Source organism: Girardinichthys multiradiatus, chromosome 6, assembly GCF_021462225.1.
Source record: "Girardinichthys multiradiatus isolate DD_20200921_A chromosome 6, DD_fGirMul_XY1, whole genome shotgun sequence".
Taxonomy (NCBI): Eukaryota; Metazoa; Chordata; class Actinopteri; order Cyprinodontiformes; family Goodeidae; genus Girardinichthys; species Girardinichthys multiradiatus.
This window is the reverse complement of record NC_061799.1, coordinates 10976581-10999436: the sequence shown is the minus strand read 5'-3', so window position 1 is coordinate 10999436 and position 22856 is coordinate 10976581. Positions and strand designations below refer to the sequence as shown.

At 38.5% G+C, this 22856-nt stretch overlaps 1 protein-coding gene across 1 annotated transcript in view; it reads left to right on the top strand.

Moving 5' to 3' along the window:
* Positions 1–22856, top strand: part of LOC124870217 (probable G-protein coupled receptor 158) — a 134122-nt gene that overhangs the window by 36260 nt on the left and 75006 nt on the right. The window contains exon 3 of the mRNA XM_047368769.1: positions 19151–19253. Coding sequence (XP_047224725.1) covers positions 19151–19253 — 103 coding nt within the window. The remainder of the gene's footprint in view (positions 1–19150; positions 19254–22856) is intronic.

Here is a 22856-nt window from a genome sequence, read left to right as displayed (position 1 = left end):
CCAACACCTAGAGGGTTGTGTTCACAACTTCATTTCCAATTGTTTGGTGAGAAAAACCAAAACAGACATGGTAGACTGCAAACCAAACACATACAGTTGGTGCTCCATAAGAAAGTTAGCAATTTTTTGTTGTTGTAGAGTGTTGCAGAGAAAAGCAGCTAGATACCTTACACTATTTATCACACAGTATTTCCAATGGTGTGAAAATGTCACTGGTGTTTTTGTTAGGACTACTCAAAAACATGGGGATGTGTTTCTTGAGCGAGGTTTAAAGTTCTATAATTGGTGCAGTGATACTTTAACGTTAAAGTAAATCATAATTACAGTAAAGATCTAGCACAGAGTTTAACATTATCTTTGCAGTCATTACAATCAGTGAAGTTCGATCAGACTTTGTCTCTAGCCAACTGTCTGAGAGCTAAAGGCGTAGTCTAGCTGACTTTGAGGTTTTTCTATTTGTTTTACTTTACAAACCAAGAAGGTTTGCTAGATCTTTATATTATTATCTGCTTTGATAATTTCTTCAAGGATTCCAAATGTTTGGTTATGTACCAGAAATGAACTGGACCAATGATCTAGACCAGTCTGGCCCAACTTTGTATTGTCATAATGTGTGTTGTGGTAAGACCAAAGTGCAGAGAAGTACTCCAGGAAACGCGGAGAGTGAAGGTAAGTGAGCTTTAATTCTTGTCCATACACAGTCCAGACAGCAGGGTTATTCGGCCAGAACAACAGACCAGACACAACAGCAAGACATGGAAGACACATCACACAAGGAATCAGCGAGGATCAAAGGCACTTAAGGAACTTATATACAGGCAGAGAGTACAGGGAGAAGCAATGGACAAAGGGACAGAGTAATCAGGGGAACTAGGAACAGGTGTCAGACTGCAGGGAAACATAGGAAGTGAAACCAATTAACAAGTCAAAAACACAGAACTAAGGGTAAACTAAGGACCAGACCAGGAGAAATAAACAAAAACACAAACTCAAAACATAGACACTGGCTGGATATGATATGTATAAAAAGCACAAGCTAAAGAAATACCAACGCTTACAAGTGTCACCATTCTAAATGCCATTTTATACCAGTAATACAACTAGACTTTAACCTTTTTTTTTAATAAGACCATTTCTATCTTATCTTACCATTTCTATCTTATCTGTATATTTTGGTGCACGATGCAGTTTAACTTGGCATACAGTTTTTACCTTGAAGTCAGACTTTCCATGTTGCAATATGAAAACGTATACAGGAAGTCTTGTGAAGTCCAATTTCAAAGTAGAATAGTCTGAGGATTCTTAACAACCCCAACCTTAAAATCCTACATGGCTGTTACATGCCTAAACCAAAGTAATGGCCGGTGTTGTGCATAGACGTTCAATGAAAGCAAGCAAGAGTGGTGGTAATTTTGAGAGAACTTTAAACTTATCGCTGTTTCTTCTGCCTACGCTGCTCTACCTGCCATTAGAGAACAAAGTTATGTTTCGGAGTAAACAGAAGATAAGAAAATGAGATACATTTAGGGAAGTTTTTTACACTTCTTCTTTATGCTGGAAAGAGTCATGACATTTCCCTCAAAGGTAACAGCCTGGTGACTGTCTTCGTGAATATATCTGTCTCTGTTGGGAACCGCTAACAATATTTTATGCCTTTTCCCTCACTTTTAACTTACCTAACTTCCTATTTGTTTTAAGTGTAACAATATAAACTGAAGGCTATTGCCCCTCACCATCTAACAGCATCTAGTCTCTATTGTTTATTGTGTGAATGCAGGCAGTGAGTGAGAAATTAATAAAGCCAGAGCTTAATTCGGTCACTTTGCTCTCTGATCATAGTATAGTTTAAATATACATCCGAAACAACAGCAAAAATGTCTTTGAATTACATAGGTGAAGATTTTGTCAGTGGACATGTTCAAACAGAATCTGAATCAGAGGAGCACCAATCTCGCTGTGTTTTAGGGGTGGCTGCAGTTAAAAATGGAGTCTTAATGGGCAAATATTCTACCAAACTCTCCAGGTCAGGTCCTCCTCGATGTGGACTCCCAGGAAGCGGAAGTCAGAACCCTCTCCACACAGTCCCCGCTGATGATCAGTGGGGACATTTCTAATCTCTTTTTCTATAGTCCATTAGCATATAGTTGGTCTTGGAGATGTTGAGAAGCAAGTTGTTCTCTGTGCACTGCGCTGTCAGCCGCTTCACCTTGTCCGCATAAGCAACTCATCCCCTCCAGAGATATTTATTCTGATTACAAAGCCTTGGCATCATCATCTGGGTTTCACAAGTTGTTTTAAACCATAATAATCTCAGTGTGTGTAAAAATTTGAATTTGAAGAAAATAATAAGAATAGGAAATTCACAGATATTCTTTTGGAATTTGGTGAATAAAAATATTTTGGTAATCCTAACTGACGTAAAAAAGAAAAACTTTGATTTAAGACAGTGAGAAAATAGAGTTATGTCATTTTTATACAGTGTATGTAAACATCTGGTTTAAACTATAGCATGGTAGTGAATATGTTTCAGATGCATAAAATATATTTAATTACACGGTTTTCAGCTTGTGTTGCTCATAATAGTGTACTTATGGACCACAATGAACATATCCCACCCGTATTCTGATATTATTTCTTTGGTTTGGTGTCGTTCCCAGATGTTGTCCCCACTTCAGAGGTAAATGAGTAGCCACTAGCTCTTGTTCTGGATTTTCTTCAGTTTATTCTATAGGTTATTCAAACCTTCTCCACTGCAATTAATTTTAGTAGTTTCTGTTTAAAGCAATCATTTACGTGCTTGAGCAATTTAATGTTTCGGACTGTTAATAAGCTTTGCATTTCCCCTATAAATGGCTGGTACCATTTAGTCTGAGACCCACTAAAACCAAATCAAGTACCAGCAGTGTTACTTGTATGACAAACTGAAAACAATGGATCCTGACACTATACATTTAATTTATTTTTCCATTATGCATTGCGTCATTCACTCTTCATTTATGAATCAAAGTTAATCTAACAGACAACAGATTTGCTGTTTAGGTTAGACACTGAAACTGCTCATTAAGAATTAAAACAACACTTTCGCAGTTACTGCCACCCTCCAATTGCCTGAGGTAAATTTGGTGGAGCACATGACAGGTAGTGGACAATAGGCTGTCATGGCCAAGGTCAGCTTGCAACAGTCCAGGTCATTTTATGCTGCAGAGAAACAGGAGATGATTCATCATGCTGTGTTTTTACAGACTGTAAACATACAGTGGCTCTGCTTAAATAATAATTTCATATTCTATTGTGTGTTCCTTTTATAACCCAGAGGCTTTGTAATGTACAACAGCTTTGTTTTCTTATTTGAAGATTGAGAAATATTCAGTTGCTGTCTGTTTTATGATAGAAAGCAGTGAACCAAGCAAATAAGAAGTACTTGTTTAGATCCAAGTAAACAGGTCATCATGAAAAGCTCAGCGAGTTTCATTTCCTAGGAGTAGTTTCTTTATTGAGAAACTCACCCTAACTGCTTTTATATCGTACAAATATATCAGGCATTTGAGCTTTCTTTGATTGCCTTAAACTCTGCCAAAAAAAGGGAATTGCATTACATGCAACCCCCACTCCCCACCAATGAAAGGAAAATGCTCCTTTCGCCTTGAACCTGCCATCTGATACAGGTGATCCATCAAGCTGAGATGTGTCAAATGTCTGTTTCATTGCCCTTTCATACTTGCTAAAGAAAAGAAAATGAGACTGGCCTTTGTACTGCTGAATTCTTGCCCTTTACAAGTGCTTCTTTGTGTGTTGCTACATGGTTAATTTGGGTTTTGATGGAGAAGCAGCACTAGTGAAGCCACACATGAACAGACAGTGGAGAGGCAAAGTTGCCTTAGTCATTGCCCACATTTTAAGAGTGAGTCTCGTTTTCAGTATTTCATGGGTATTTTGTTCGGAAACCAGTTTCAGAGATCTGTGTAAACACAGTATACACAGATGAAATATGAAAAATGAAATATGTAGGTAGGTTAACTGCAAAAAATGCTAGTGTTTCATTGGAAGCAAGGGGCCCAATAAAGGCTCAAAATAAACATCATATTGCATTTTTGCCCACCCCAGAGTCCCTGGGCATGTCTTATTAATGAGTCCTCTCTTTCTTTGGAGTAAGCGAAATAAGTTGATAGTAAATTCTGGTGTGCTTCTGTGAGTCTGTCTCAGATACATTTTCATTTAGAAAATACTTTTTTTTAAAAGTGATTTTATATGAGCATAGAACACATCCTATAGTTTTAATATCACTTATCAGATAGGGTCCTGTGCTCGTTTTTGCTCCAACAACACTCTTTAAAGAATAAGGAAAATGGCAAATGACACTCAGAGCCTACTCTTTAGTTTGAATTCAGCTAAATGAATTGCTGAAACTTTGTAAAGATATCCTGCTAGAAATATAAGCAAAACTTCTTTTCATGGCTCAGTATTCAGTTAGAAATCTAAAACACTGATGTTTCAACAAGCAATTTATTTCTATTTTATTATCCAGTTAATTATTCAGTTCACATTTTTTTAAATTATCAAATAATTATCCAGCCTGGCTATGCATCTTGTAAAATAGATAGCATAAACAATATGATGTCCATCTAAGCCTGGTTACCATAGATGTTAGACACGTCACCATATTTTTTGGTATGATTATCATAACTTAGGGATGCCATGTACATGGTAAATCTCGAAAAATTAAAATATCTTCAAAATGTTCAAAGTTTTTTGTCATTTCAAAAGTGAAACTCAGATTCATCATGCATAGAGTTAAATATTTCAAGCCTTTATTACCTAATTAACTCACAACACCTGCAAAGGTTTCCTGAGCCTCTAAATGGTCTCTCAGTCTGAAGACAGTCATTGACACCCTCCACAATGAGGGTGAGCCACAAATGGCCATTGCTGTCATTTTCAGTACAGTTTTGACCCACATACAGAGAACACTCAGAAGTAAAAGTTTTACAGGTTTTATTGTCAGCAAAGTAATCAAGGACAAGGACTGGAAACACCAACTGTACGGGAAGGAAGAAGAATGGATTGGTGAACAAACGAATAATATGAAGCAACTGATTACTTATATCTGAGAAATGGCTTACTAAATTGCTGTAGCTTGAACCGCCAGGGGTTGAGAGATCCAGAGTCTTAACTTGCGAAGAGAGATCGTTCAGTTGTGTTTTAGTTGTGGTCTTGGTGCCAACCAAATGGAGCTCAGGTGCCGATGCTTGTGACGAAGGATGGAACAGGGTACGCTTATACCTTGGTCCTGGAGTTGAAGGAAACGGGAAACCGCCAGCTTGGTCCGTGTCCAAAAGGTACAGACGGTAGTGAGAGAAATCCACAAGAAGGTAGATCCGAAACTCAGTAGTTGATTATCCAGATGCTCAGAGAAATTCTGGAACGAAGTCGGAACACAGCAAGCTAAACAAAGCCTCAGGTAAAAACCTGCCAGGGAGCAAAATACAAAGTTACTAGAAGCACATGAACAAAGCAGAAAAATCAGTAGAGGCTGAGCTTGCTACCACTAAAGCAAACACTCTGGCGTCAAAATGCTGGCAGCCTCCCGCTTAAGTACTCCTCCATGCAATCAGCAGATAGGAAACACCTGTCATCCAACGCACCTGAGACCTCCAACACCAACCGTGAAACACTGAATGGTTATGCAGACAAGTACACTAAACACACACACACACACACACACACCAGCAGATACAGACTCAGATTCTGACAATTGCTAAAGAAGCTGGTCAATCACACAGTGATGTATCCAACCATATTCATAGAAAATTGAGTGGAAGGAAATGGTGCACCAGCAACAGGGTTAACCACAACTTTGGGTGGATTATTAAATAAAATACATTCAAGAATTTGGGAGAGCTTTACAATGGGTGGAATGAGGCGGGGTTCAGTGCGTCAAGAGCCACAACGCACAGACAAATCATACACATGGGCTACAAATTTCTTACCTGGGATGAGGAGAAAACGGACTGGACTGTTACTCAATGGTCCAAAGTCTGCCTTTCAAATCAAAGTATAGTTTGCATTTCATTTTGAAATAAAAGTCCCGTAGTCTGGGGGAAGAGTAGAGCAGCACCAGACACCAGAACCAACAATGCAGATGAGCTAAAGACCACTATCATATTGCAACCTGGGCTTTTATCATACCTCAGCAGAAACGCAGACTACTTACTAAATAATGCACTGATGCAGTAATTCATGCAAAAGGAGCCACAACCAAGTATTAAGTTTGTAGAAATCAACATTGTTTTCAAAGGCCTGACATTTCCATTTTAAAAATTGTGTTGTTTTTTTTATCTTATGTAATATGCTAATTTCTGAGATGCTGAATTTTGGGTTTTCATTATTTTTAAGACATAATCATAAAAATTACATATAATATTCCCTCTATTTGTAATTAATCTATATATATGTTTCACTTTCTGAAGTGAGTGACAAAAATATTTGTACACTATATTCTAGTTTTTTGAGATGTACCTGTATGCTGCACCCAGCCACCACTGCTATGGAAACATGTAAATTCTGCAAGTGTTGCATCAATGGCCTGTTAATACCTTATTTAATCTTAGACTACCTCATACTTATGCTCACTGTGCACCGATTAAGATTCACTTTCCATAGACTGTCCACAGCGGGCCGTATTTTCTGGTTATTCAGCTAGTAATTATTTTAACCACTTACAGGCACTTTGCTTGCCCTTTCATCCCAAGATGGTCAGACAGTCACTGAATATGGGTGGGTGGGGTTAGTGATAACCAGGTTACTCCATACGTAACAGAGATGTTGAGGGGTATTCCTACATGTTCAACCCATTTCAAGTCACCCCACAGCATCTGGAGTTTGACTTGGACCATGCCTTTCCATTTCTCAATTCTCAGCCAGTCCTTGGTGGACTTATTAGTATCTTTTGGCTCCTGTTACAGCAAAGCATCCCTAAACCAAGACCCATGCTTCACAGCTGGTATGAAATTATTTTCTTGCAATGGTAGATTTGGTTTCTGCCACACATGTTCTTTTGAGGTGTCCAAATTATTTAATTTTAGAATCATCTTTTATAAAAAAAACATTACTACAAAACTCCTCGGCCTGTATTCTCAAAGAATCCTAAAACTAAAAGTAGCTCCTAGTGACGTCAGTCTAAGAAAAATCAAAGAATTTCTCAAATTCTAAGATTTTTCCTAAAAATGTTCCCTTGGTAAGATGAAAGTTATTCACGAAGCGCTTTAGGCACTTAAGAGAGCTTCTAAAGTGAGGAAATGTTAAAAGTAATGAGGAGGACTTTTAGTGAGCCTAAGAGTGCCTTATGCAGAGAAGTTGATGGAAAGACAGAGAGAAAGGAGAGATATTCTCCGTACAATGAATAACAGCGAAATAATAAAACACCACCGGCTCAATCGCTCAGGGATCCACCACATTAGTCAAATAAATGAGCACATAAACCTTATAAGAATCATACAATTATTAATTTAAACTTTATCATCCCCCTATGGGGAAATTAAATAGTTTCAGCGGCAGGACAGATTAAAGTTGAACCTCCAGTAAGGTAATATTAGGAAGGATAAACAAATAATACAAAAAATAATAAATAATCATGAATGAAAAGTTTACAAAATTATGGACAATATAGTGCATAATATTTTGAATATTTATAGACCCAAAAATGCTTTCAAAAAATAAAAATTGGGAAAATATTGGAAAGCTCGATATATATTTATACTTAAATACAAACTCTAGACAATAGTACAATAATCTAAGCACTATATACATAGAAGAAAGATGCAAATGAGGATAAGTGAATAAGTGTTTCTTGTATTGTGTATGATGATGTCAGCAGCCTAGGCCTAAATGGTTACCTACAATGCTCACAGACTGTGGAGAAATTCTCTGGTGTGATGCTATCTCCTCTCTAGCTTCCGAACACTGCAGGAACCATTAGGTACCAGAGCTGCTCTCATTCCAGGCTGGTGCCGAAAACAGAGGGAACAATGCATTGATCTGCTGGGAATGCCTGTTTGTTCGCACCGTGATCCCAGGACCAAATCTACCTTTCAACACTCCTCTCTTCTCCTCCACCAGCAGGCTCTGCTCCTCTGTTTAGTTCAGTTTTGTCCACCTTTTTTTCTCCGTTTTTTTGGTCATTTTACAAAACTAAACCTCAGTATACAAGAAGAAGATCACAGTAAAATGCTGAATTTTAATATTAATATGAAAATAATTAATATGAAATAGATGCAGTATAAATGTGACCAGCATGGCGAGTAAACATAATAATAAGCAAATCAGAAATAATGACGAGCATTTAAATAAGCTATGTTCAAACATTTTGATGCTGTGTGACAATTTAATCTTGCTAAGTTTATCATCACGATTTACACATTTCAGATTCCAGTCTACATTCTGTCATCAGTTAATTTCTCTCCATTGATTATTAGGAGCATATTTGTTGTTGTTGGTTGTTCCTTATCAACCAATCACAGCTCTTAGGAGACACCATCCCACCTAGCAACTGGGTCAATCACACCTCCTCACTAAATAGGAATTTCTGTCGCCTCCTTGCTAAGAGTCGCTCTCAGCAGAACTGAATCACTCTTAGGAGTCCTTGCCAGGAATTTGTTAGGCTAAGATGGCCCCTGGCTTTTTATTATTCCTCAAAATATGTTAGCAAAACACAAAGTAGGTGACTGAGGTTCAGTGAAAAGAGTAGTCGTCTTGCAATCCAAAAGCTGCGGGTTCGATTCCTGCTTCCTCCTGCCACATGTCAATGTGCCCCTGGGCAAGGCACTTAACCTCAAATTGCCTACCGATCTGCATATCCGTGTATGAATGTGTGCGCATTAGTGAGTGCATCTGGGTGAATGTGGTTGTAGTGTAAAGCGCTTTGAGTGGTCAGTGTGACTGGAAAGGCGCTATATAACTTCAGTCCGTTTACCATTTAAAGTGTTTTGGGGTGTCCTGTTTGTTTCACATGTTCCATATGACAACATCATGACAATTTAAACAACATCCAGTTTCTTTATCTCAGTCACTCATAATATCTCCTAGCATGAAGATTTAGCCTTTTAACACTGTTTACCTGGTGATAATGTACAAATGTTACCAGTCTAACATGGTAAAATGAAAGTGAAATAAATCATTTCCAAAGAACAGGGTGGCTTTGACATTTCAAACATTGGTTGTGTGTTGAGGTGAGGATTTACCACGTTTGTTTTAAGGTAATGGTATGGGGTGTTGGAGTCACATAACAACTTGCAAAAACTGAAATAATAAAGGCATCATTACTCCAATGTATGTCTGCCTTTTTCACATTTGCTGCAGTAAAGCACTGATGTACATTATCTGTTGATCCTGCCAACCATTTACTCTAGTAAAGCCCACACATTACCACCCTCTGCAGCACCTCCCTCTTGCTTCCTGCTTCCCATTTTGGAGATATGGGGCTGTTTGTCAGCTTTGAAAAACAACTGATTTGTGCGGAGGTTCTGCAAGGATAGTCAGCATGCAGATTTCTTCCTGGATACAAAGTGTTCTTTTTCAAAATGAAAGATGAAGGGAAAACAAGTCTGCTACAGTAAATAACCTCCAGTTCACTCACAGACCCTTTAAACAGAATTAATTACCAATAAACATTTACTTCTTCACTGTTTGAGGACCCAGTGATTATCACTCTGCTTCTGCAGCTCTGGTGCATGAAAGCATGCAATGAAATGCACCATAAGAAATGTATTATGTCTTTATTTAGTCCATTATTTGACATGAATGTACAGTTTTCCGTACTGTTGCCCGTTTGTGTATGTGTTCACGTTTGCGCTCCAGATGGTGGGCAAGCTTATGTAGCTCCCTCGGTTGTCGACTCAAACTGGAATTTTACTGCTGCACTAAAAATCTGCATACAACCCCTAATTCTTAATTTAGATATTAATTAGTTTTCTTGTTCCCTAGCAAAGCCCAGTGATTTCCCTTGACATCGGGCATGTTTGTAAATGGTGTCTGCAGCTCTGCTCAGCAGAGGGCCGTATAGTAGATGTAGGAGAATCAATAACATGTCTGAAACAAGCTCATTACTGAGACTAAACACTGCAGTGAGCCTGGGAAAGATTTGAATCAGTGTAGATCAGTGTAGATGGAGCATTAGTAATTCAGAATGTGATATGTAGCACCCATTGTTATATCAAATGCAGATTTTTCATTTCATTAACAAGAGAGTAAGCTTGTAACCTGTATTACGTGGGTAGATTTACTCAGTTTTTGCTTTTTTGTCAGAGCATAATGCTTTGGGCACATTTTAATATTAGACAAAGCTAATCTAGAATTCTAGAATTCTAGAATTGCGCCGCTCAAGGTGGCAGCAGGTTGGAGCAGCTCTGTTACTTTTGCTTCTGATTTATTCTTTTTTGGGAACTATTCCTCTTGTGGTGGATACAGATTATTTTTTTTGTATGACTGTCCACTCCGGTGTCGGATGCTGTGCAGCTTGGAGGATTTTTCTTAATACTTTCTATTTTTGGACATTTGTTATGATGCATTGCCATGGCAACGAGGTTGTTTCTTACAACCGGGTGCGGCTGATTAATATCTCAAAAGCTCAAATAATACTTCAACTACAACCCCAAATCCCTGATGAGTTGAAAAGGAGATGTCGTGGATGCAGAGCAGGAGCTAAGAGAAAAGAGAGAAGGAGGAAGTTCAAACCATCTCTTCCGTCGATTATGATGGGCGATGTGAGATCGTTGGGAAACAAGTTGGATGAACTCCAAGCCCTACAAAGGACCCAGCCAGAGTACCGGGCATGCAGTATCATGTGTTTTACTGAGACATGGCTGCAGGACCATATCCCTGACTCCAGCCTCTCTCTGCCAGGCTTTTTAACCATACGAGCAGACAGAGATTTAAAGAGGAGCGGCAAATGTAAAGGAGGTGGACTGGCAGTACTTGTGAACAACAGATGGTGTAATCCAGGACATGTAACTGTGAAGTGTCGTCTCTGCAGTCCAGATATTGAACTGTTGGCAGTAAGTTTTTGTCCATATTATTTACCCAGAGAGTTCACCAGTGTTATTTTGGCAACAGTTTACGTTCCACCTTCCGCTGTTGCCGACACTGCATGTGATGCCATCAGCTCAGTTGTTGCTAAGCTTCAGACACAAAACCCCAATGCTTTTGTGGCAATTTCTGGTGATTTTAACCATGCTTCACTCTCTGCTACACTTCCAACGTTTCAACAGTTTGTCAGCTGCTCTACCAGAGAAAACAAAACATTGGATTTGTTTTATGCAAATGTCAAGGACTCATACATCTCTACAGCAAGACCTCCTCTAGGCAAATCAGATCACAATCTTGTTTTTCTCTGCTCGAAATATAAGCCCCTTGTTCAGAGGCAACCTGTAATAAAGAGGACTGTGAGAAAATGGTCACAGGAAGCTGAAGAAGCTCTGCAAGGTTGCTTTGAGGCTACAGACTGGGACGCACTGTGCCAGCCACATGGAGAGGACATCAATGCCATGACTGAGTGTGTAACCGACTATATAAACTTCTGTGTGGATAACATCATCCCCACCAGAACCGTGAGATGCTTCCCCAATAACAAACCTTGGATCACCAGTGACCTGAAGGACCTGCTTAACAAGAAAAAAAGAGACTTCAGTAAGGGAGACAAAGAATTATTGAGGAGTTTACAGAAGCAACTTAAAGTCAAGATAAAAGACAGCAAGGAGGTGTACAAGAAGAAGCTGGAGAGCAAGCTCCAGCAAAACAATATCAGAGATGTGTGGACAGGGATGAAGAAGATCACAGGCTTCAAGCAGAAGGTTGATCAGATGATGGAGGTCTGGACAGAGCCAATGAACTGAACACATTCTTCAATAGGTTCAGTTCAGAAACAAGCTTCGCATCCTCCTCTCCTGCTCACAGCCAAACAGACATTCCACCTTCCTTAGACCGACAGGACCCACAGCTGTCCAGTAACACCTCACATTTTTTATATTCCAACTCAGCCCTAGACCCTTCTGCTTCTACATGTTTGCCTTCAACCATATCAGAAGATGCTGATGCTTCATTTGCTTCCCCCTTCCACCTGTGTGTCTCAAGAAGTCAAGTGAAGATGCAACTGGAGAGACTGAATCTGCAGGTCCAGAACATGTCAGCCCTAGAGTCCTGAAGGCCTGTGCAGAGCAGCTCTGTGGGATTCTGCAGCACCTCTTCAACCTTAGCCTGGCCCAGAAGAAGGTTCCGGTGCTGTGGAAGACCTCCTGTCCTGTTCCGGTACCAAAAAAAACTCACCCATCAGTCCTCAATGACTATAGACCTGTTGCCCTGACATCCCACATCATGAAGGTCCTAGAGGGACTCCTGTTGGCCCACCTGAGTAAGCAAACAATAAACCATCAGGACCCTCTTCAGTTTGCTTATCGCTGTGGAGTTGGAGTTGAAGATGCCATCATACACCTGCTTCAACAAACCCACTGTCATCTGGACAAAGCCAGCAGCACTGTGAGCATCATGTTCTTTGATTTCTCCAGTGCATTTAATACAATCCAACCTGATTTGCTTTGTCAGAAACTCCAGAAGACTCAGGTGGAGGCCTCAACAATCTCCTGGATCAAAGACTACCTGACAAACAGACCACAGTTTGTGAGACTGAAGGGTTGTGAGTCTAACCAGGTAGTCAACAGCACAGGAGCACCACAGGGGACTGTACTCTCACCATTCCTTTTCACTTTGTACACCTCAGACTTCCAGTACAAGACAGACTCCTGTCATCTGCAGAAATACTCAGATGATTCTGCAGTCGTGGGGTGGATCAGAGATGGACAAGAAGCTGAGTACAGGAAGGTGGTGGACCGCTTTGTGGCATGGTGTGGAAACAATCATCTCATTTTGAACGTGACTAAAACAAAGGAGATGATTGTAGATTTTAAGAGAAACAGGAATAAGTCAAAATCTATTTCTATCATGGGAGAAGAAGTGGAGGTGGTGGAGGAGTATAAATATCTCGGTGTTCACCTGGACAACAGACTAGAGTGGAGATGTAACTGTGAAGCCATCTACAAGAAGGGACAGAGCAGACTGTACTTCTTGAGGACGTTTAGGTCCTTTGGTGTTTGCAGCAAGATGCTGCATATCTTCTATAAGTCTGTTGTGGAAAGTGTGATCTCTTCTGCCATCATTTGCTGGGGAAGCAGCATCAGAGCCAGGGACTTAAAAAAGCTCAACAAGCTGATAAAAAAGGCTGGCTCTGTTCTAGGGACTCCTCTGGAACCTCTGGAGATCATTGTGGAAAGACGGATTCTTCATAAAATGAAGAACATTATGGAGAACCCTGAGCATCCTCTTCATGAGACTGTTGTACAACAACAGAGTGTCTTCAGTCAGAGGCTTCTTCAGATCTGCTGTAAGACGGAGCGCTACAGGAGATCCTTCCTGCCCACAGCCATCAGCATCTACAACGGCTCTTTGAGAAAACCTTCATAATATGAGCTATAACAACATTTAATTTCCCTTTGGGATTAATAAAGTATTTTTTAATTGAATTGAATTGAATTGAATCTGAATAAATGCAAAATAAGTTTTCAAACAACTATTTGATTTATTAATGGAAAAAAGCTGTCCAAACCAACATTGTCTGTAAGAAAAAGCAATTTCCCTCCTAAGTTAATCATAAATCAGCAGTTTACCAGACTCGGTAGTTTATTCAGACTCGGGTGAATCACAGTGAAAGCAGTTATACACAAATGGAGAAAACATAAAATAGTGGTGAACCTTCCCAGTAGATGCTGGCCTACAGAAATAACTCAAGGAGCGCTTTGACGACTCATCCAGCAGGTCACAAAAGAACAAATAACAGCGTCTGAAGCTCAGTGTTCTTTTTTCACCAATAAGATAGAGCCTGGACACAAATGGCATCCATGGAAAAGACCCTTGGCCAAAACCATTGCTGTTGACAAATCTCAATCTGTATGTATTTTGTAAAAAGTCAGGCAGAGACGTTGGAGTGTGGGATATGATTTTGCTGCCATGTCTTTCTGAAACATATAATATTGCATTCCCTGATTCATTGGCTGGGTAATTGTCAGTGGTTGAAGTTTATAAATTTTTTTGCAAGAGATCTCCCACATTCCCCATTATGACTAAATGTAGAGCTGTTTTAATCTTCCTCCCTCACTTTTCACTGTGATCCTGCTCTGCATTGACAATGTCTCGTCTAGAGCTCATCTGGGATTTGGGGTCACAATTTAGTATTATTTGAGCTTTGGAAATTTAAATTAGCTGCTCCCTATTGTAAACAACTGTCCTGTTGCCATGGTTACACATCATAACAAGTCTTTAAAAGTAAGAAGGTAATTGTAAAAACTCATCCAGCAGCACAGAATCTGGAAATAGAATGAAAAGAAAATTAAAAAAGTTAAGTTTCCATCCATCCATCCATCTATCCATCCATCCATCCATCCATCCATTCATCCATCCATCCATCCATCCATCCATCCATCCATCCATCCATCATCCATCCATCCAACAGAGCTACATCGACAAGTTGCCACCTTCTGCAAAAACAGAAGAATGCCTCCATACAGTTACCATGCACTTGAAACCTTTTTGTTTTCTTTTTCAGGGTGGAAGGATTATATAGCAATTAACTTTTAGAAACAATAACTAGATGGACTAATTTCAATTTATAATGAATTCTTTCTAATCCAGACAAGGTCAAGGTTATACTTGCAGGCTCATATACTGAGTTGCTAATAGTTAGATAAACATCCCTTAAGTTGCAAAGCACACCTTTTTTGTACCTATCAGTAAGCTTTTAACATTATTCTATCTGAATATTTGTTCTTGTTTTAAAAATTATTTGAATTTGCATGTTGTATCATCATTTCACCTGGTTTCAAATGCATCATTAAAACACAAAATGTATATAACATTGCATAGTGAGTGAATGTCAACTTTGTCACCTCATGGTTGCCTTTATAAAAAAACAGCACTGTTTACTGAGTGTGACAAAAACAGTGTTATAACTTTGTATCATATCTAACTTCATTTTGAATTCTTATTTGACTTCCGGTTTACATTTCTGTCTGAGAGTTACTGAAGGTGTAGTGGTCTGTTGACAGCAAGAAAATTTCCTGTTTAGAATCTGAGCTGTTCATGAGCTCCTGTGTGGAGTTCTTCTCATGTCTGTGTGGTTTTTTTGGAGGGTATCCCTCTTGTCCAATTCCTTTAGTTTTAAGTGTTTTTAAACTAACCATCTTTTGTGCATTATTTATGTTGGCAGTGTTTGCCAGTGTGTTTAGGGTGTACCCTACCTTTCACCAATGACCAGGGTTCCTGAACAGGAAAAATGTTTATTCATTACTACAGATCCACCAATCATAATTTTTGAAACCAGTTTGTGGCCAGAAAAACAATTACTGAGGTTCCAAATTTGCTGTTCTTCATTGTCCGTTAAGACAAAATAAACAAAAATCTAATTTTCTCTTTATTTTCATCCGAATATGGACTTACAAAGTAATGTATGAAAGGGAAAGGTCGAATGGGGTTTGGCTATACGCCAAAAATTAACACAATAGCTAAATGACATAAAATCCACTTAAATGTTACATTTTGTATTTTATAGGCACGGACATTCCACAACAGTATCATACAACTCACTTTGGATACTAGAATACAATGATGTATGTTTTAACGCCAAAGGAACGGCCGCCTTGCGCCTTCTTCACCTTCCATGTCAGAAATACACCATCACGTTAAAATACTGACTGCTTAAAACTTAAATGCAATTATACAAACAAATGTCAACCTGTTGTATGGATATTTACTATCTTCTTCAGAAAGCCACCCACTGCTGGTGACAACCGTTTCTCTTAACAGCTAAGCACACAAACAGGAAGTACTAACATCTTAAAACCACATGACTGCAGGCATTTACCTAGCGACGCTATGCCTCAAGAATTTGGACAAAGCTTTTATCTTGTAATTCACTGTCACTTGACCCCTCTCCAAAATCTTGCGAAAAGCAAGTCAAGCTTTAAACACTGCCATCTGGTGACCAAAATGTGTAACTACACAAGGAACAACAATGAAATTCAAGTAAATAGAACATATAAATAATAAACAAAAATATGCAAATAAAACATAAAATTGCTTAGTAAAATGTTGCTGTAGAGAGAGCAGTTACTGTTAAAGTTTAATAATTTTTTTTTAAACTAAAGAAAATAAGTACACTGTCACACTTTAAACTGTCTTTAGATTCATGATTAGCATGGTTTTTGTGGCTCAAAAGAGTAGACCAGAACACTGTACTTTGTTTAGCCTTCCTGTTATCTGCTTAAAGTATGTCTCTCTTGCCCTTTTACAGCCTTAATAAACTGCAGTGTGTCTTGAACTCAATGTGTCTTAAAAACAAAAAAATATATAGTTTCCTTTTAAAGAGCATCTCACAACTCTCGCCTACCTCTGCTTTATTTTTAAACCCTACTAACATGGAAAATAGCCAATTTTGCATCTTTTTCACTCTGTTAGTCATCCATACCCAAGAGTGATGATGTTGGTGAGACAAGACACACTTTCTATCAAAAAAAAAAGAACACACTATAATATTTCATTTGCCTTCAGCTTTAATTATGGCACGCATTCACCCTGCAATCATTTAGATAAGGTTTTGCAATTTCTATTTAGAGTTGCATACATTTTCCAAGATCTTGTTGAGATGATGGAAGAGTCAGACCGCTGCACAGATTCTTCTCAAGCAATTTCTTGTGGTTACGGCCTGGACTCTATGGTGGCCAATCTACACGTGAAATGATGACTCATTCTCCTTGAACCACTCTTACACAAGTTAAGCTTTGTCATCTAAGAATATACCTGTGTTGTCAGGGTAGAAAACATTCACTGATGAAATAACCAGGTCTTACAGTATATTTAGCTTGTCAACTGACCTCATGTTTTGGGCTTATAATGTTGCTGAACGTAGAACTGACCAACCACAGCAACCCCAGATCCTAGCGCTGCCACCACAGGGTTGTACAGTAGGCACAAGGTATGATGAGGAATAACTTTATGCGCCTTTCTCCTTACCCTGATGTCCCAATAATTCGGGAACAGGGTAAAAATGGACTCATCAAGACTTTCTTTCATTGCTACAATTGCTATGCTGCCCATCAAATTAAAACCTTTATTTCCAGTTAACCTCACTGATCAGCGGTTTCTTTAAGGCTACGCAGCTGTCTAATTCCAATGAGGGGTAGAAATAAAAAATTTTCTCCATCAGCCACTGTTTTTCTTTGTGTTTAACATTTGCCTTGGTTATGAGAAATGCTAAATAGTATCATATCACTTACTTGCTAAGCCATTCGTAATCACTAAAGGGTCTTCCTTTTTTACTGATGGCTTGAACACTTCTAAACAGTACGTTCAGCTTTTTATGTTGGACTGTTTCCAGGCTGCACAGTGCCTCATAGCAGCATTTCTCTCAAGAGCTGCAGTTCCCTGAATGATGTGTTTCACCTCCTTGTGGCATTTCGAAGATTTGTGGTTGATGATAGCCTCCAATTTTTAAATCTTTTATGCCTAAAATAAAGTCTTGCTGTTTGAGGGTTGGAACCCAGTTGGAACCCACATTGACTGGCTGCTTTCATCAATCAGGAGCATAACTCAATCATGTAACTTGCTATTGTCAGTTCTTTTCTATTTCTCGTTCAACTTTGGGTTCTTCCCTTGACTCCTTTAAGAAAGGGTTTTTGTTTTCAGCCACCCGCTTAACACCAGGACTGTAGTGACACATTGCTAAAGTTACTTTTCGGTTTTTCTTCTTTTACTTGTAATGGCATTAAAAGCAGACTGGCAGCAACTGAGGCATATTGTTGCCCCCGACAGGTCAGTTGTGCATTGTAAACGCTGTTTTATTTGTGTTCAAATTGCAAATCTGCCACTGAGGCTTGTGGCTTGTCCAAATCTACTCGTGGCGAGTGCTAATTTCCAACCTCTGGTCCAAACCCCTAAAATTCCCTTCACACTGTGCATGTGGAAATGCCCCTACCTTTCCTATTGAACATACATTGTGTTCTGCTATTTTTTTTTTTTTTTTACAATTTGATTTCACCAAACGTTTAAGTGATTGCCAATCATGAACCTTTGTAATTTTTTTCCAACCCCCTTTCTTCCACAAAAATGATGGTTCCTTCCAGTTTTCTAATAATGCTTTGGATGGTTCTTAATCCTGTTATGTTTTCTTTGCACATTGCACACTAATAATTTGACCCCTCTCAAACAGATTAACGTACAGTATTTTACACAACCACAGGATGTGTCCTCCGACATGGCTTTTTAAGAAACGAGAAGCCATTCGCTGCTTCCAATGTTCGGTACCTACCTGTTAGCGGCATTAAATACAGCTGTGATTTTTTTGTAGCCAGACAGAGCACCTCCTGTTATGGTGTGTTCACTGATCAGAAAAAGTTCAGATCAATTTAGTTGGATTGATCACTGGTCATCAACGATTTCTCGGTTCACCTTAAGTCGTCACTACACTTTGTGAGCCACTAGTTTGCATGAAAAAGTATAATTTTAAATGACAACAAATAAAAAACAGAGACAATGCCAACCTTACAAACTTTTGAAAGGTAAATGGTATGTTTAGTACTGTTTCCTGTCATTGCCTTTATGAAGACTGGTTTATCAGTTGCTACACACATTTGCTGTATTTAAGATGGACTATAAAAGCATCTATCCATAGCTATGTTTTCCTTTGTGAAGAAGCACATTATAGACAAAGTAGTGCTTTCCATTAGAAGCACTGATGCATGAAATCTTCTTTATCTTTCCTCTTTTTTTTCCTGGGATATAGAGGATTGGCTCAGTGCAGTAATAATGTTGTTTCACACATTCAAACTTGTTAAAGGCTGGGCCAAGGCACCATCATCCAAAGCACTGCACCCCTGCAGCAGATACATATTTTTGCTCATGGCTGCTAAAGGCAACACTGCTGTATTAGAGCGTGTTTTTCTAACCTTATTATCAGAAAGCCAGATCTATAAACATTGCCCCAAACGTACCCTCCCCCGACTCCCTCCTGTGATACGCTTATTCATGATCTTCTATTTGTCTGTCATTGTTCTTCCAGTGCACTCCCATCGGCGGCCACGGATTTGTGCTGGACAAATACAAGTGCCACTGCAGGAAAGGATTTTACCATTCGAGCCGAGTGGCGCTCAATGGCTTTAAAAGTAAGTTACAAATCTTGTTGTATTATATAAACGGCATTATGCAATTTGCTACCAGATGAAAACATTGAAACTTTAAAAGATTCTGATTGTAACACTTGTACAAAAGGAACACATCACCTTTTTTTTTTAAGATGACAGGTATATCCTTTATCTGATGTTCTTTTTACAGCTTGAAATGTGTTTTCAGCTTCTGCAGCTGGAAAACTTTGAAGTCCTAAAAAGGATCAGGAACAGGTGCCATTTAACTCACATATACCTCACCCATCAAATAGAGCCTTGCAAAGGTATTCACACCCCTTAAACTTTTCCTCTTACAACCAAAATCTTCATGTATTTACTGTTTTTTATGTCAATATGACAATCAGTAAAGCTATTCTCTCTCCTCTGTAGAGACTGGAATTCATTTAGGGGTACCAGAGTAAAGGGGTTTGAATCCAAATGCAGGCCACACATTTTTCTTTAGATTTTTATTTATAAAGAAATTACAAAACCTTGTATCCTTGTATACTATAAACTACTTTGTTTTGGTCTATTTCATAAAGTCCCTTAGAAAAACTTTCAAGTATGTGGTTTTAATTAGACAAAATGTGGAAAACGCTCAACTGTGATGAATACTTTTTGCAAGGCACTGTGGACATAAAGGAGCTCTTAGTGGGTGAAATTGTTACAAAGGTTAAAAAGCAAGTGTCTTCACCATTTACTTGTTTATTTTCACACTAACAGCCAACATTTTTACATCTGCAATGCGAAGGTGTGGAAGCCAAGACCTGCTAAACCACAGCTGGGCAGCTGTTGCGTAGGAGCAGCTTAGTCAACGGTCCTGTTGTAGCCAGGTGTAAAAAAACAAGCAACACAAGTAAGACCAGATATTTACATAGGCTGTAAAAAAAAAAAAGGAAACTGTCTGACATTAGGATAGGATTTTTTTAGGATGGGATTACCAAAATTATTTCTACATGCTATTCGCTACAAGATGGAGAAACTGTTATTCATTTTTAATATATACTTTTTTGTTGTAAATCTTCCAATTAAAAGTTATATACACCAAGACGACAATGTCATGACTTTGTAATCTTCTTATAGGTTAATTCACAACATTTGGAGGCTCCCCTCTAGACGTATTTTTAGTCAACACCTCATACTGCTTCCTGGTGTGACATCATCGTAAAAACCAAAATAAATCAGCCAAGATTATTAGGAGGTTAGGAGTTGTGGTCCTCCACATGTGTGGTTTATCCTTCAGTACAATTTCTAAGCCCCTGAAAGAGCCACAATGATGTATTCAAACAATTATATGATATATCAGTGTGGGAAGTGACTGATATTCCAAACACCATGCAAACCATCTCTTTAGAAAAACGCAACTCGTGGCATCTCTGATTTTCCTGCCTGAAACCTGAGTTTTATTCTTTGTGAACGAAAAAAATAGATCAAAGTGGAAACAGGTTCTAATGTTGTTCCCTGGGAACAAGTGGAAAGAAACCCATGGTGCCTATGGAGAAGCTTCCCTGTATCTTTTATTGCAGTGCGTTGTAGGTTAAAGTCCCTTCAAAATGTTGCATAAAGGTGAGTTGTGCAGCAGAGCTTATATTCAGAACAAAAATACATTTTTGTCATAAGGTTGTTTCTTGTCCACCTGTCATCTATCCTAAATTTACATGCAAATCTTACCATTGAGGTATTACTCAGTCAGACTTATCAAACGTTGTTTGCAGTTAGAGGAAGTTCACCCTTAATGTTGTGTCAGTTAAGGATAGAGCTGCTTTGCTCGCTTTTAGTTTGTTTTTGGTGTTTTTAGTGTTTTTCGTCCTCATCTTGATTGAACTATGTGTTCTCCATTTGTGTCTTTTGATGACTTTCTCTTGTATTTTATGATCTCCTCGTGTCCTTTGTGAGTTTGTTTCCTTCCTTATTGTGCTTTTCATTCAGACATTGCCACAACACTTACTTTGAATTACTTCTGGTCATAACATTGGTCCCTGTGTCTGTATAATCTATATATGTCATTTGTCAGTTTGGCTGTTCATCATGTCTGTTATTGTCTGCAACTGTGACTCCTTAAATTCCTTAAATATTTATCAGTATCTTCTCTTTGTTGTTTCTTTTGATTCTCTTTCCCAAGATTGTTTTTGAATCTCACTTACTGGATTGTGTGTTTAAGGGTGAAGGGGCTCCCATGTTAGCCTTTCTGACAGCTGTAAATCTTACAAAGCCTTCATCACTTTGCAAGCATTCCTCATCAAGGATCACAAAAGTACCCAGTGCAAGCATAAGTGGAAATTGTTTGCCAAAATGTTTAATAGCAGGAGGTAATAGTTTCAAATTTTGTTTCAGCTTTTTAGTAATAAAGTCCTGCAGAAGAGCCACAGTTTTATAACCGATTTGAGCGCAAGTTTATCCTCACTTGGTCAGTTGCCTGCCCTTTGTACTGTTGACCATACAACACCTCCTCGGAAATAAGATGTCTATAATCTTCTGTACACTATCGAAGGTTTGTTTTAATGTCTTTTTTAAACACTGTATCGGAGCCCATTGAGGAAAGAAAACAAAAGGACACTTTTCCAGAAGCAAAGGGTGCAGAGCAAACTTTTGAAATTCACAGCAATGTAATTAATCTTATTAATAAATATTAATAATAATCATAATGAGTATGTTTGCCCAATGCAACCTTGTCAGCCGTTGCCAACCTATGTTCGGCTATGTCTACATAAGTTTTGTTTATTTTTTCTAACACAGCCTGTGCACCAACAATTCAACAAGAATCAGAATCATCTTTTGTGACCAAAGAGATATGCTGTTTGTTGTTCAGAGGTAAACATTGGCCAGATCAGGACATGGTGAGGACTCTTTAACAAAGGTTGACTTTGATTCTTTTATAACCTTAAAACCCTTTTTTTTTTTTTGTCCCACAATTGGGGAGTGCTACCCCTTGACTTTTTTTCTTGATATTTTAAAATTAACACATGTACCTGGAAACCTCAAACATGGACATTTGAGACTGTTAAATGTAAACATAACAGGCTGCTGAAATTTTCTCACGGTTCCTAAGACTATTTCCATTTCCAGTCCACATTTTCCAAACATATCTCTACTATTTACACAATTGCATTCATGTTCTTTCATGGATTAAAACTAATCTAAAATTGTAACTTGTTTTGCTTGTAATTGGACTAGATCTAAATCCTTTATATTGGCAGAAAACATTTTCTGTGCAAAAAAGAAAAAAAAACAAAACTGTCATAGGTCGTAGAGTCCTCCATCTGATATTCACATCCATTCTAAAGAATTATACAGGTTGTAACTGGCACAAATTAAACTCACTTTGTAAAAATGAGATAAACAATCTGGTTGATTTGCAGCAAACATGTCTGATTTTCATTGAGATTACCTGCTGACCCCCCGTTCACTAAACCTTTGTACTCAAGACTGCTCACTGCAAAAATGGAATCGCTTTATGTTGAGTTAATAAATTGTTTCCTCTTGCAAAAATAAATAAATCAGAACCCAGGACAGTAATTGCCTCTCTATGTTTAACATTCTCATGGAATAATTCCCCACCAGAGTTAATGTGTGCTTTGGGACATTTAGAAATAATATCAGTTT